This window comes from Cynoglossus semilaevis, chromosome 4 (genome assembly GCF_000523025.1).
Source record: "Cynoglossus semilaevis isolate Cse_v1.0 chromosome 4, Cse_v1.0, whole genome shotgun sequence".
NCBI lineage: Eukaryota > Metazoa > Chordata > Actinopteri > Pleuronectiformes > Cynoglossidae > Cynoglossus > Cynoglossus semilaevis.
Window position 1 is genome coordinate 5,523,925 of NC_024310.1, and position 11,593 is coordinate 5,535,517.

The following is an 11,593-nucleotide window of genomic DNA, read 5'->3' on the forward strand; positions in this document are numbered from 1 at the left end:
TCCATTCAGAAAAAAACCCCACAGCTACTGTCCTGTAAATACTCCCAGTCAGTGCAGCTCCTCAGACCCTGACTCATTGACGGTGAGGTCCACAGTGTGAGCTGTGTCTGCCCTGCAGACTGTGTGTGTTTAAAACATGCCAAAGACAACAGTGTCTGCCCCAGCGTCACCCTGCTGCCCCCCTTCTCCCCTCTGCCTCCTCTGAGACCCTTTACAAAGCATATCAGCCTGCTCATTCATTCGTAAAACAGACACACCCTCATTTTATGACTGCAGGGCTGCTATTAACACCCCTCCTTTCCTCCCTCCCTACCTCCCTCCATCCTCTGTCTTCCCCTTCAACATGGTCCTAGTATGGGTGAGTCTTCCTGAACTCACCCTTTCTGACCCATTTAATGCCCCACTCCCACTCTCACAGATGAACTCTCCCACCTGTTCCACCAGTCTGTAGGACTGGAAAACAATCATCTTCGCTCCAATAAATTTAACTCAAATTATTTATTTATAATTGTTTTTAATTATTGATAATTCATTATAACAAAGATAAAATAATCTGAAGATTATTGATTTATTTTTATAAATCAAATTAGTGAGGAACCAAACAGTGGAACTGTGTTGACAATTCTTGCCTTACAACAAAAAGATCACTGATTTAAGACTCCACACAAACTGATGGTCTTTCAGTATCAGTTTTCTCATAGTACAGGACTGATTATTACTGATTATTTAAAACTGACCACAGCTGTGACTGTCAGTGTGATTGGTTGTTCAATTCTATATTTAATCATGTGACGGACTAACAGGGTGAAGTACACACTGGAAGAATCATTTTTATGTTAGGACGCCCTCGCGTGGAGACCGCCATCACATTTTATGTCGCGCACCCCCTAGTGGCAACTCGGGTAAATTACACATTGGGAATCCGTCACCTAAGGTAAGCCACCAGTGTAGTTTTACCCACAATCACAGAAAATATTGATAATAGATTCCTAAGAGTAATTTAAATCAGAGTTAATAATTCTGAACAACAAACACAAGTCACATTTTACATTTTCAATAATACATTTTATTCCATTAAAGAATTTTTTTTCTAATTGTACACTGGAATGTTAAGATTCCCCTTCAGAAATTTTGTTAAAAATGCTCAAAATAACCACTTTCAACCCCCACATCCACACAGCCATTGCTCAATTGAAATTTGGGGAGTACAAATGGAAGAAAAACAAACAAACAAAAACAAAAAAAAACAGAACATGAAAAACAAACAAACAAAAACAAAAAACAGAACATATGAAAGACAAAAGTTTTATTTGGGATAATGAAGTACTATGAAGTGTAAGTAAAGGATGACTGGGGTGGATGAGCAGTGGTGTAGCAGTTGTCCTGCGTCTGCTTGTCTTGGACATGAATGGAATCAGGTCCAACATTCTGAGATGCCTGCACTGCTGCTGTGTGATCACAGCATTATTTTACCCTCACTCCTCTCTCAGCTCTGTGAAGCCCTTTGAGATGGTAGATTAAGGGCTTTGGTGTTCTCTTTGGGCTGAGCTCAAAATGTTTTGTACTCTGTCCTATCTAAGGCCTGATCATTGGCTGAAAAAAATAAAGCAGATTAAAAAAGGCATTTTTTCCCTCAAAACAAAAAGTGGTAGTGTTCATGTTACCAAAAAAAAAAAAAAAAAAAGATGCGGATGGATGCCGATGTCAAATTTAAAGTAAAGTGACATCCTGCAGCTTAAAATCCCCCGTGAAGTTCTGATCTACGCTGTCAGAATCCAAATGATTTTTTTTAGAATTTACCCTGGAAAAGTAAAAAAAAACCAAACAGATGGAAGTTACAGTAAAAGGTCAAAATGATACTGTTGACAGTTGTAAACAGAGGGGAAATAGTTTAAGCACAGCGCTCTATCCTGCCTTCCAGCACAGAACCGTAGGGTAACCTCCCTCGTAAAAAAAAAAAGAGAGTACATTATTCAGAAAGGAAAAACATTATCATGAGAAGTGAGAAATCCACAGAGTAAATCACAACAGCTGAATGATTGAGACAGCCACGGCGCTGCAGTCGTCAGAGAAAAGGAAACTGGAAAAACAGAGAGTACAACCCCATCCAAGACCATTTCCATGAAAGTGTGAAGGAGCAAAGTGTGAGGAGCATGCTAAACCACCAGTGCTCCTTCGTGAGAGGACTGATGCCGGATCCCGCCTCCCCCAGCCTCACTCTCACCCTCACCCACCACACAGTCATCCTCTACTTTGTGTCAAGTCCTCGTTACTTCTGTTGTTGGTCACAACACTACAGCATCAGTGACGTTTCCTCTCGATTTTAAGTGTGGATCTGTTGGCTTTTCTACCTGTTCAATTAACTCTATATATAGATGATCCTCTGTCATACAAACATATAAATACACCACCGCTGCTCTGCTCCACCATGGAAAGAGGCCTGGCCAGAGAGCTGATGTAGTCCTGTTGATGTACACAGTCTCTGAAAACATATACAGGGTGGGCAGGCAAGAAATCTTCATTCTATCTCTGTAGCGTAGGACTTTTTTTGTTGGTGATTCTTTTTCGTTTTTTTAATAATGCTGTCGCTTTCTGAATATTTTCTTTTTACAGGATTTCGTATTTGTCGACGGTGAAGGAGGTTTCTGAAGAATATCTAACGGAGCTGTCGCCATCTACGTGTGTCACTTTGGTAACCTGGAAAAGAGAAAGAGAAAAGTGAATCAGAGGCATGTCGATATTAAACACACATTATCTACAAGTGTATTTTTCAGTAGGGTAAATGAAAATGTTTTCTTTGTGGCACCAACAAAACAATGGTTCTTTTTTATATAGTAGGTCAAATATTTGTTGTATTCTTTTCTTTTTGAAGAAGAAAAAAAAGCCTGACAACAAATATGATATTGGGTTTATAAATGAATGTAATATGGGACACACCGTGAGGGATCACAAGTGTGAGTCTCTGGTTACAGCACAGCTTTCATCACTGTGCCACTCACATTACATCAAGTCATTCTGTTACTACTTGTGAACGCTGTCAAGTGAAAAAAAAAAATCTGAATTGGCAAAAAGTGTGTTGGCAAGTCACACATAGCAAAAAAATAAATAAAAATTTGGAAATTGCAATCAGTGGAACCTCTAGTTCTCACTCCACCCACAGAGGAGTTCTCGTGTGTGTTAATAGTCTCACCTGGATGTCGCAGTAGTTGCGCTTGGAGACAAAGGACACATTGACAGGGAAGAAATCATTAGGCTGGCCGGCGATGCTGAACTCCAGGCTGCCGGTTTTGTTGTTGGCATCAATGACAGGTAGGCACCACTCCAAGATGTTTCGTCTGCTGTCGTGTTTGTACTCTCCGTCCAAGTCACCAATGACGGGAGCGCCTACCCCAGATCTGTGAATACCATGAAATACAGTTGAAAAACAAATATCTAACTCCTGTTAGACAACTATTTTTGAAAAATAATTTAAGTTAATTTTTTAACTTGGGTCTATGCATGTGTGTGTGTGCTTGGGTATACAGCATGTACAGAGTGTGTGTGATTTTCACAGCAGACTGGTTTCCACAGACATAGTAGATGAACTTACGGTACAGGGATGCTGATGACCACGTCGTTCAGCTCGAGGCTGTCCTCCTGCAGCTCATATTCAATGTTTACATCACAGCCAGTGGCACTCTCTGAAGGCCAGCAGTTTACTAAGAGACAGGTGAGATGCAATGAGGTAATCAAAAACTGTTGTAATATAATTTTAACATTGTTTACAGCAGCAGAAAAAAAAAAAAAGCAACCGACTGAGGACAAAAGGATTTTACAAGGCACTCGACTAAATGAGAGATAAATGCGTCAAACAGGACTGACTAAAGGTTCTTTATCTGAGGTGGGGCCTATGTTCACACCCATCCAATGTCAAAGCTGTCACTTTGTGCAGTTTTAGCAGAAGAACCATTTGATAATAAAGACATGCATCACTATTTGCTGTGACCTAAACTGCGTTGCAGTATTTTCATGAGCGGAAAACCGTTTTAGCAGAAGAACCATTTGATAATATAGACAAGATGTGATGACATTTAAAAAAGGTTTGAATGAGGAAAAACACACAAAAAGAAGAGCACAGAAACACCGAAGGAAGCATGTGATGACATTTAAAAAAGGTTTGAATCAGGAAAAACACAACAAATGATATGACTCAAAGAGAAAGGAAAGATTGATTTTTTTTCAAGTTGTCCATTACACAAAGTCTGGTTTCATTTCTTTTTAAATGGAGACAATAAATATTAAAAATAAATGTATAATTAGAAACCTAAAAAACTCGAATGAGTCGTGTGGTATCACGGTCACAAGATCAACTCAAGTAGCAGTCGGTGTATAAACTAGTTTCTTTGAGACGATGAAGTCAAACGTACTGGTTAGAGGTATGAGGGACTCGTCTGTGGTCTGTAGTCTCCACTTCAAGACACCAACATCATTGTTGAGAGGGAACGACTTCTCTGGGTTCTTCAGGCCAATCACTGACTCTGCTGTAAACAACTTCTTGTCCACATTTGGATGTGTCTGAGTGGAGACAAACACCATTGTCAGCACCCCCATTACAAGTGACCTCATTGGTCTACACTACAGCTTATACATGGTCATTAGGATAAATGCTGTGAAGAAAACTGTTAGTTTTACTGCTGGAAATTTGAAAACATTCACACATTCACCATATTCTAACTCCTCGAAAGAACGATGCAGACTAAATCATAAATGATGATTAAAACACAATTGTAGTACTTGTTACTATGTGATTGTGGGAGGACTTACTTGCAACTGTAATCCTTTATTATCATTGTTGTTGATGATGAGGCGAATGCGGCCATTTTTGTCATCTGTGACCCTGAGCGTCACTAAACCCAGCAACTCCATGTTCTGTAGGCCACCGTCGCGACCACAGGTCAGCGAGATCTTCTCCTCCACACGGAGATGGACACTAAGAAGGACAACACAACAAATGGTTAATTATATATACATATAAACACAAATATATTTGTATACAGAAGTCAACACAGTCAATGTACAGTCAACTCTGTTTGTCATTACCCCTCCATGTTGACTGGTGGGGGCAGAGCCTTTGATATTTCTGATCCTCTTTTTCCTGATGAGGGCATGATGGTTTCACCCTCGGACTTAAGTTTGTCAACAAAGTTGTCCACTTCTTTGCCTTTAGCGCCTAGTTTCAGAGCCTTGCTGGATCCACTTGCCCTAAAGTTGTACAGAATAACAATAAGTTGTCAAATAAAAATCAACCAACATGACTGTACAGCCCACAGCAAACCAAGAACCAGCAGTTCATGTGCTTCTAACGGGTGTTACCTGACTGGAGTGGGTGTCATCTTGGGTTTCTCTGGCTCGACAATGGTGTCTGTGATAATGGACCCTGAAGAGACACTGGTCATGCCGCCGCTGCCAAAGCCACCAAAGGCAGGTACCTTCTTTCCAGAACGCTCAGCGTCCTTCCTGGCCTGTTGAAGCTCCTTGGCCTTCCTCCTCATTTCTGCCTTGGCCTCTCTTTCTTGAGTCTGTATAACATTTTTCAATCACCAATACTTAATATAAATATTATTATTATTTAAACAGAACACATCATAAGTCCTTTTTTGTGATTTTACCTCTCTGACAGCTCGGAACACCTTCTCCTCGTGGGATTCCATCTCTGTGAAAGTGCGGATCTGAGCCAGGTTGACATTCTCTCTGTAGCCCAGAGCGACAATCTCATCGAAGGCAAAGATCAGGTCAAAGCAGTGCTCAGATATTTCACTCTCTTCCAGCACACGGCAGTATTCTGGAATCTGAGCAAATAGAGAAAAAAGAAATAACTGTTAAGCATTTAAACATTAGTAAACATTTCACAAAGATTACATCAGTACGTTGGTGAAGGTTTAAAACTTTTGAAAGACTTTGTTTAGGCTGAAGACATGTTCATAACAATATAACTACAGTATTTCATATGAACAAAGCCTAAAAGAATTTGAAATGTAAAAAGTAAGAAGCCCCATTTCCAAAAGCAAAAGGTGAGGTGGCTTGACTTTTCTATTGCAGATTCACACTGCCTGTGCAACACACCTGCACTCTGCAACAATAACAGAGGATAAGCTGCGTTGAGGTATATTTTATATGCACTGAGAAATCGAAATAAGCTATGGTTTTATTACCAAGAAGGTCTGTAGTATTTCTGTACTGATCGCTCATCATCAGATAATACAACAATTAAAGAAATACAGATATTATCAATGACGTCATGTTTGTACTTTGATCGTTACAGTAGAGCTGCAGACATGCCAAGAATAAACAATGACCAATTCCCACAAATGTTTGCACCTGACAATAGTGAAGCTTCAGACAGATCATTCTGAGAATATCTTGCACAACAGGTGAGGGGAAATAAACATTAAAATACCATTTCTCTGCTGCTCCACTCTTTTCTTAAATTGTGTCATCTAAATGTTTAGCCTAGTCATGTCAAACGTGAAATCATAGGCAGTACAGGAAGATGATTTGATAAAGATCTTTCACATTTTCTTGTTCTTTTTTTAAAATTGCCAATGTTTTCCTGTTTGACCACTTTGCTATTTAAATGAACAAATAATTGCATTTTAAATACCAACAGCTAACTAAGAAAGATTGTAATCACTTCCACACAGCTTTACTTAACTTCAGTATTTTTATTTGTGAAATATTTTTGTCCTAAATTGGCTTATTTTTTATTTTCTTCGTTCACTTCCATCAATGTTTAGCTGACATTCAATTTCCCCCAAAACAAGAAAAGTTAGTTTTGTATTTTATAATCAAGTTCTGCAGGCATCACGATTTTGAATATGTGTAATAAATTGAAATCTCCCATGACTTACTACTACACATAACAGCAATTTGTCATTTGACATCAACTTCATTTTCAAACGCATAAATGCATCACATCTTTGGTGAGCTATGGTGAGCATGGTAATTCTTACCACTCGTGAGAAAAGTCTGAGAGTCTCCAGGTCCTCCAGAATGTTGCTGTTTTTGGTGGTGATGAGGACCATGTACAGTTTTTCGAGTGGCTGGTACACGTAGCGGACACTGTCTGTTTCAACAAAAGTGTGCTGCTTGCCCGTGTTCATCAGTTTAGGGAATGCAGCCAGTAGACCTTCAATACGTGTTCGGGTCATTTCCACAAACTGCCGCGACACAATGGCCTTGCCGGCCTTGGTGCACACCGCCGCTGCCAACAGCACCTGCAGGTAAGAAGAATGTATGATGCTCAGAAACATTAAACCTAATCAGGGAAGCGGTTATTTTTAACATGCTTAACAGGGAGAATAGCAAAACGGGGCTTACAGGTAAACGCTATCCTGTTGCATGGATCTGGCATGTTTACATAAATATGTGGTAATGTGATTTATTATTATTGTGCTCGTCACGAGATAAAACTGTGGCAGTACACTTACAACATAGATTTAATAAATTATTAATAATTTTTAATACAAATAAATAACCTCTCAATTAAAAGCCCACAATACAATTTGTGTTGTATCGCAACAAGATACTCAACCTATAACCATTCCTTTTTACTGCTACACATACAGCAAATGCCAACTCAACTTCTTTAAAAAAAAGACTCCTTTAAAGTACCAATATTTGTATATATTTATTTCAGGTGTTCGAGTCCAGCTCTACAATGACAGTATTATGTATCATTGTAAAGCTTCTGGCAAACTGGTTCTTAAGGACGGGCTATTTGAGTAAAAGAGCTGGAGACTAAGTTTTCTAGTAGGTAAACACTAGTATTCAATCCAACATAGCACCTTTATGAAGTAATAGACCAGAGGATTTGCCTCTTAAAACATGTGAGAAAGGAGTGTGTGCTTAGAAATATGCAGCTATGAAGCAAAATAGGTAGAAACTCCGTATAATTAAGGATACGGGGAGTAAATAACGGTGTTATTATGTAATATGTGTTATTACATATGCTGATTATGGATGTACGCGAATATTATTTCATTGTCGGTGAGGATGTAAAAAGACTGCACATATTTGGCAATACTTGTATTAATTCCACGTTGACAATGGCTGCAGCTAGGAATGAAAGAGCTCAAGTACATTGTTAAATAACTCCACGTAGACTATCTGCGATTCATTTCTATAACCTGTTTTTCCATAACTTTGACTACTTTGACATAATGTTAATGCACACTTTGACAAATGCACTGTAATGACCGTGTAATTAAAGTTAACGTGACAGCAGGTACATCTGGCTTAGTTCCGGCTACTGACAGCAGCTAATGGAAGCGCTAGCTTGTACAGCCAGTTAACGTCAGCGATAAGTGGTCACAATATTTGTTGCACATTAATCAGAAATCGGTTATGTATAATGACAATATAGTTTATACGTTTCGCTGAAAAACGAATGCATAACATATGTTGTCCTGTATCTAGCTAAACCAGTTGCGTCGATTTACACTAACTTCGTTCCTGGAAATGCTAACTCAGTAGCCCTAGCTCTTAGCCACATTAGCCAATGTTATGATAAATTCTAGGCCCGATTAAACGCAAGAACAAATCACATTTTTCGACCGTTACTCACCATTTTGGTCTCTATATATCTGCGTGGCGAATGTCTTCAGTCTGCCGTGTGTCCTGTCTGATGAGGATTTATAGGAATAACAGAGTGTGACTGTACAGCTAGTTCACTTGTACTTGTATGACTGTTAGCCAGCGTCAATATGGCAGCTGCTCAGAGCCACGTCTCCACCGGAAGTGCAGCGTTAGATCTGCCCACCGTGGAAACCTGTGACGTGGGCTCCAAAATATTGTACAAGGTGCTTTCACAGACGTTAGAGAGCGATAGTGTGTGTTTATCCGAATTATTTTAGTTTGGTTAAAAATTTGCTTTGATTTGACTTTTTTTTTTTAAAGTTAAACTTGATTCATCAAATAAAAAAGCTCAACGCAGCTCAAATATTTTACTTTTCTAAGCAATATAAAAGTATATTGGAGGGCAGTTTTGTATGCTTTTTTTCCCTCTGTTGCTGCAGCAGCTCTCTGTAACCACAAGTGGTATTTTAACTGCAGGGGTTACAGCTCTGATCAGCTCTCTTCACATCATTTTTATGTTGCACAGTTGGCAGTTAACCAGTACCTAAACTTTCATTTAGGAATCAGAAAATAATTGACGAAATTAGGTGTGGTACCTAATGCTCACATGCAACAATGATTGTCAAACTTTTGTGAAAGTCTGCAAGTAATGTTATGTGGATGATTTTGGATAAACAATATCTTGCACTTTAAAATAATGTTGCACTTGCACGAGTACTTAATTAACTCGTCACACACATAGCACTACTCCTTGAATGCTTCTTTATTTTGTTTGTTTTTTTGTGGTAAAGATAAGTACATAGTTTTGAGTTTGTTTGATTTAGGTTTATTAGTATGTAGTTATTTCAGCTTCCAGGTATTTTGGCAATGACAAAGTCATTATGCGATGTAACCCAATATGTTAATGATATAAAAACGCTTTGGGGTAGAACAATATAAAATATTCATCATGTAATCAACACACAGTATAATGTAATTACATTGGGAAACTTTAATTTGTCTTCCTAGTGCGACGGACGGAAGGAGGAAATGACCTTACTCAGTTCAGCCACAGCAGGAAATAGCGCGTCCATTCGTGTCAGAACTGAATGAGACCTGGGATTCCGTCTCGACTGTCTAATGGAGTCGCTGTTCAAGAGAAGCGGTAGTGATTAGAACAACATCTGTGGAGGAGAAGCAGAAGTTTACGACATGTCGGAGGATAACTCCAGTCCAGTGAGTTTTTTACCTTAACTGAGCGCCTAGATTTGCTGTGTACACGAAGTTTATGCTTACTTTGCTGGCTGGACTGGGGAGCGCCATTTTATCCTGTCAAAGTCTTCTGAAGCACGCTGATTGGCTAAGGTTTACGTCAGTTTTGGCGTTCTTATATTCAATTGGGTACCGACGAATCTGAGGACGGTACTTTTAGCAGCGTGATTGTAGGCTGCAACAGTGACTTGAGCTGACAAATTGTATCGGTTGAACTGCCAGCTCTTCTTTTTCGAATAAAAACGCGAATTGACTTTACGGTAATGAAATGATGGAAAACGGTTTAAGCTGACCATCGTCAGAATGTAGTATAAATATCCACAGTGTTAACATTCCCTCTGATGTAGTGTTTAATTGAATTTTATTCACATGACATGTTAATTTTAAGGTAGTTTGTATGAATATATTGTTTGTTTGCAAATACAGTGTGTGTAGTTTGTCCTAAATATACCCTGTATCGGTTTTGCTGGAGCAAAGTTGTATGTCCTTAAAGATCGATCATCTGTGTATTTTTTTTTTTTTTTTGCAATAACATTACTGAATTTGCAAACAGAAGATTGGAAAAATTCACCTCCTGATTGCTCCAAAACTTATTTTTCATAGATAAACAACTAATTTGGTTTGTCAGTTTATGACAGTATACCATTAAAACCATTGCTGGCTTCCTACTTAGCTGATCAAGTAGTAGTTAATCCCAAAATACCTCATCACTAGCACTTTATTTTGGAGAATTACATATATTGAATATACTATTTGATATATATATGTATATAAATGTAAATATATTTACTGTATGTACTGTAATTATAGCTATAAATTAATATTTGTGTAAGTTTTATGACCACACCTCACTCCCTGGATCCTCCTTAGCTGCCCCTCCCAGCTCTTTGTAACGGACTTGAGTGAATTGGCATACTTATCTCTCCTGAGCAGAGATGGATTGGGGTGGAGATTCTGAAGTAGAAGGGTGGTGTCTGGCAAAAAGAAAAAGAAAGACCACTGTTCAGTATCTAGAGGCCATGTGACCTCAGCAACACTTTTTACCAAGTCACAGCAGGCGGCCACTGGCTCACAGTGAACACAATAGCCTCTACAGTGTAGACACTGCACACAGACTAGGCATTAATGGAGGAAGGACCTTACAAATACATCAGGGTGAGGCCAGCACAGACAGTGACACTGCAGTTGCAGAAGTGGTTGTAAATGTGAAGCAGATCAGTTAAAGCTTCTGCGTAAGGTAAATGTTGCTTTTTGTCTCTCATTTTTCTCCTCAGGATGGGAACGGCACGGTTAACCGGGTCATTCGGATAGGAACCCGCAAAAGCCAGGTAAAGAACCATGTTTATTAACTTCTCAATCTGCTTCAGTCGACTTACACTCATCTCAGTTTAAATGCAAACATAGTCCACAAAGGTTGTAATTGTTGAGAATTATTGTAGAAAACCCAAACAGAAATATCATTGTTGTGACTCCACTTCTACACGAATCCTCCTTCTCTCTTTTTTAATGGTTTCATATTTCTCATGAACGGTTGAATGTTAAACAAAGTGAGAGCACAGGACTCAACCAAACATGAATGGTGCTGTGCTCTTTTATCTCAGTTGGCTCGAATCCAGACGGACAGTGTGGCTGATACGCTGAAAGAGCGCTACCCTGACATTCATTTGGAAATAGGTGAGAACCTGCACAAACATGACCCAAAAAACATCTCTAAAATTGTACATTGAGA

General features: G+C 39.1%; 2 protein-coding genes across 4 annotated transcripts in view; one reads left to right on the forward strand and one right to left on the reverse strand.

Moving 5' to 3' along the window:
- Positions 1–1,043: 1,043 nt before the first annotated feature.
- arcn1b (archain 1b) lies at positions 1,044–9,756 on the reverse strand. 2 transcript variants are annotated; one of them, XM_008308754.3, is made up of 11 exons: positions 9,653–9,744; positions 8,603–8,659; positions 6,990–7,253; positions 5,649–5,828; positions 5,353–5,558; positions 5,080–5,241; positions 4,804–4,969; positions 4,407–4,554; positions 3,590–3,698; positions 3,191–3,395; positions 1,044–2,697 (listed from the first exon to the last, which is right to left on the reverse strand). In XM_008308754.3, the coding sequence occupies exons 2-11, from the start codon at positions 8,603–8,605 to the stop codon at positions 2,608–2,610; spliced, it is 1,533 nt and encodes a 510-aa protein (XP_008306976.1). In that variant the 5' UTR covers positions 8,606–8,659; positions 9,653–9,744; the 3' UTR covers positions 1,044–2,607. The 2 variants fall into 2 exon arrangements, with proteins under 2 accessions (XP_008306976.1, XP_024911045.1); XM_025055277.1 differs by lacking the exon at positions 8,603–8,659 and having other exon boundaries at positions 9,653–9,756.
- The window catches only part of LOC103377795 (porphobilinogen deaminase), a 5,869-nt gene continuing 3,966 nt past the window's right edge, over positions 9,691–11,593 (forward strand). Inside the window, exons 1-3 of one of the 2 annotated variants that reach the window (XM_008308753.3) lie at positions 9,691–9,828; positions 11,139–11,192; positions 11,466–11,538. In XM_008308753.3, the coding sequence (XP_008306975.1) occupies positions 9,805–9,828; positions 11,139–11,192; positions 11,466–11,538 (151 nt within the window). In that variant the 5' untranslated portion in view covers positions 9,691–9,804. Of the gene's footprint in view, positions 9,829–10,855; positions 11,020–11,138; positions 11,193–11,465; positions 11,539–11,593 lie in introns of those variants that run through there. The other variant, XM_008308752.3, reaches the window with a different exon arrangement.

What these genes read in the sequence shown, in the direction of transcription:
- arcn1b (XM_008308754.3), bottom strand. An exon ending in TCAGACTTTTCTCACGAGTG is followed by an intron (nt 5,829 to 6,989) that starts GTAAGAATTACC and finishes CTATTTGCTCAG; the next exon opens with ATTCCAGAATACTGCCGTGT. An exon ending in GCAACTACTGCGACATCCAG is followed by an intron (nt 2,698 to 3,190) that starts GTGAGACTATTA and finishes TCTCTTTTCCAG; the next exon opens with GTTACCAAAGTGACACACGT.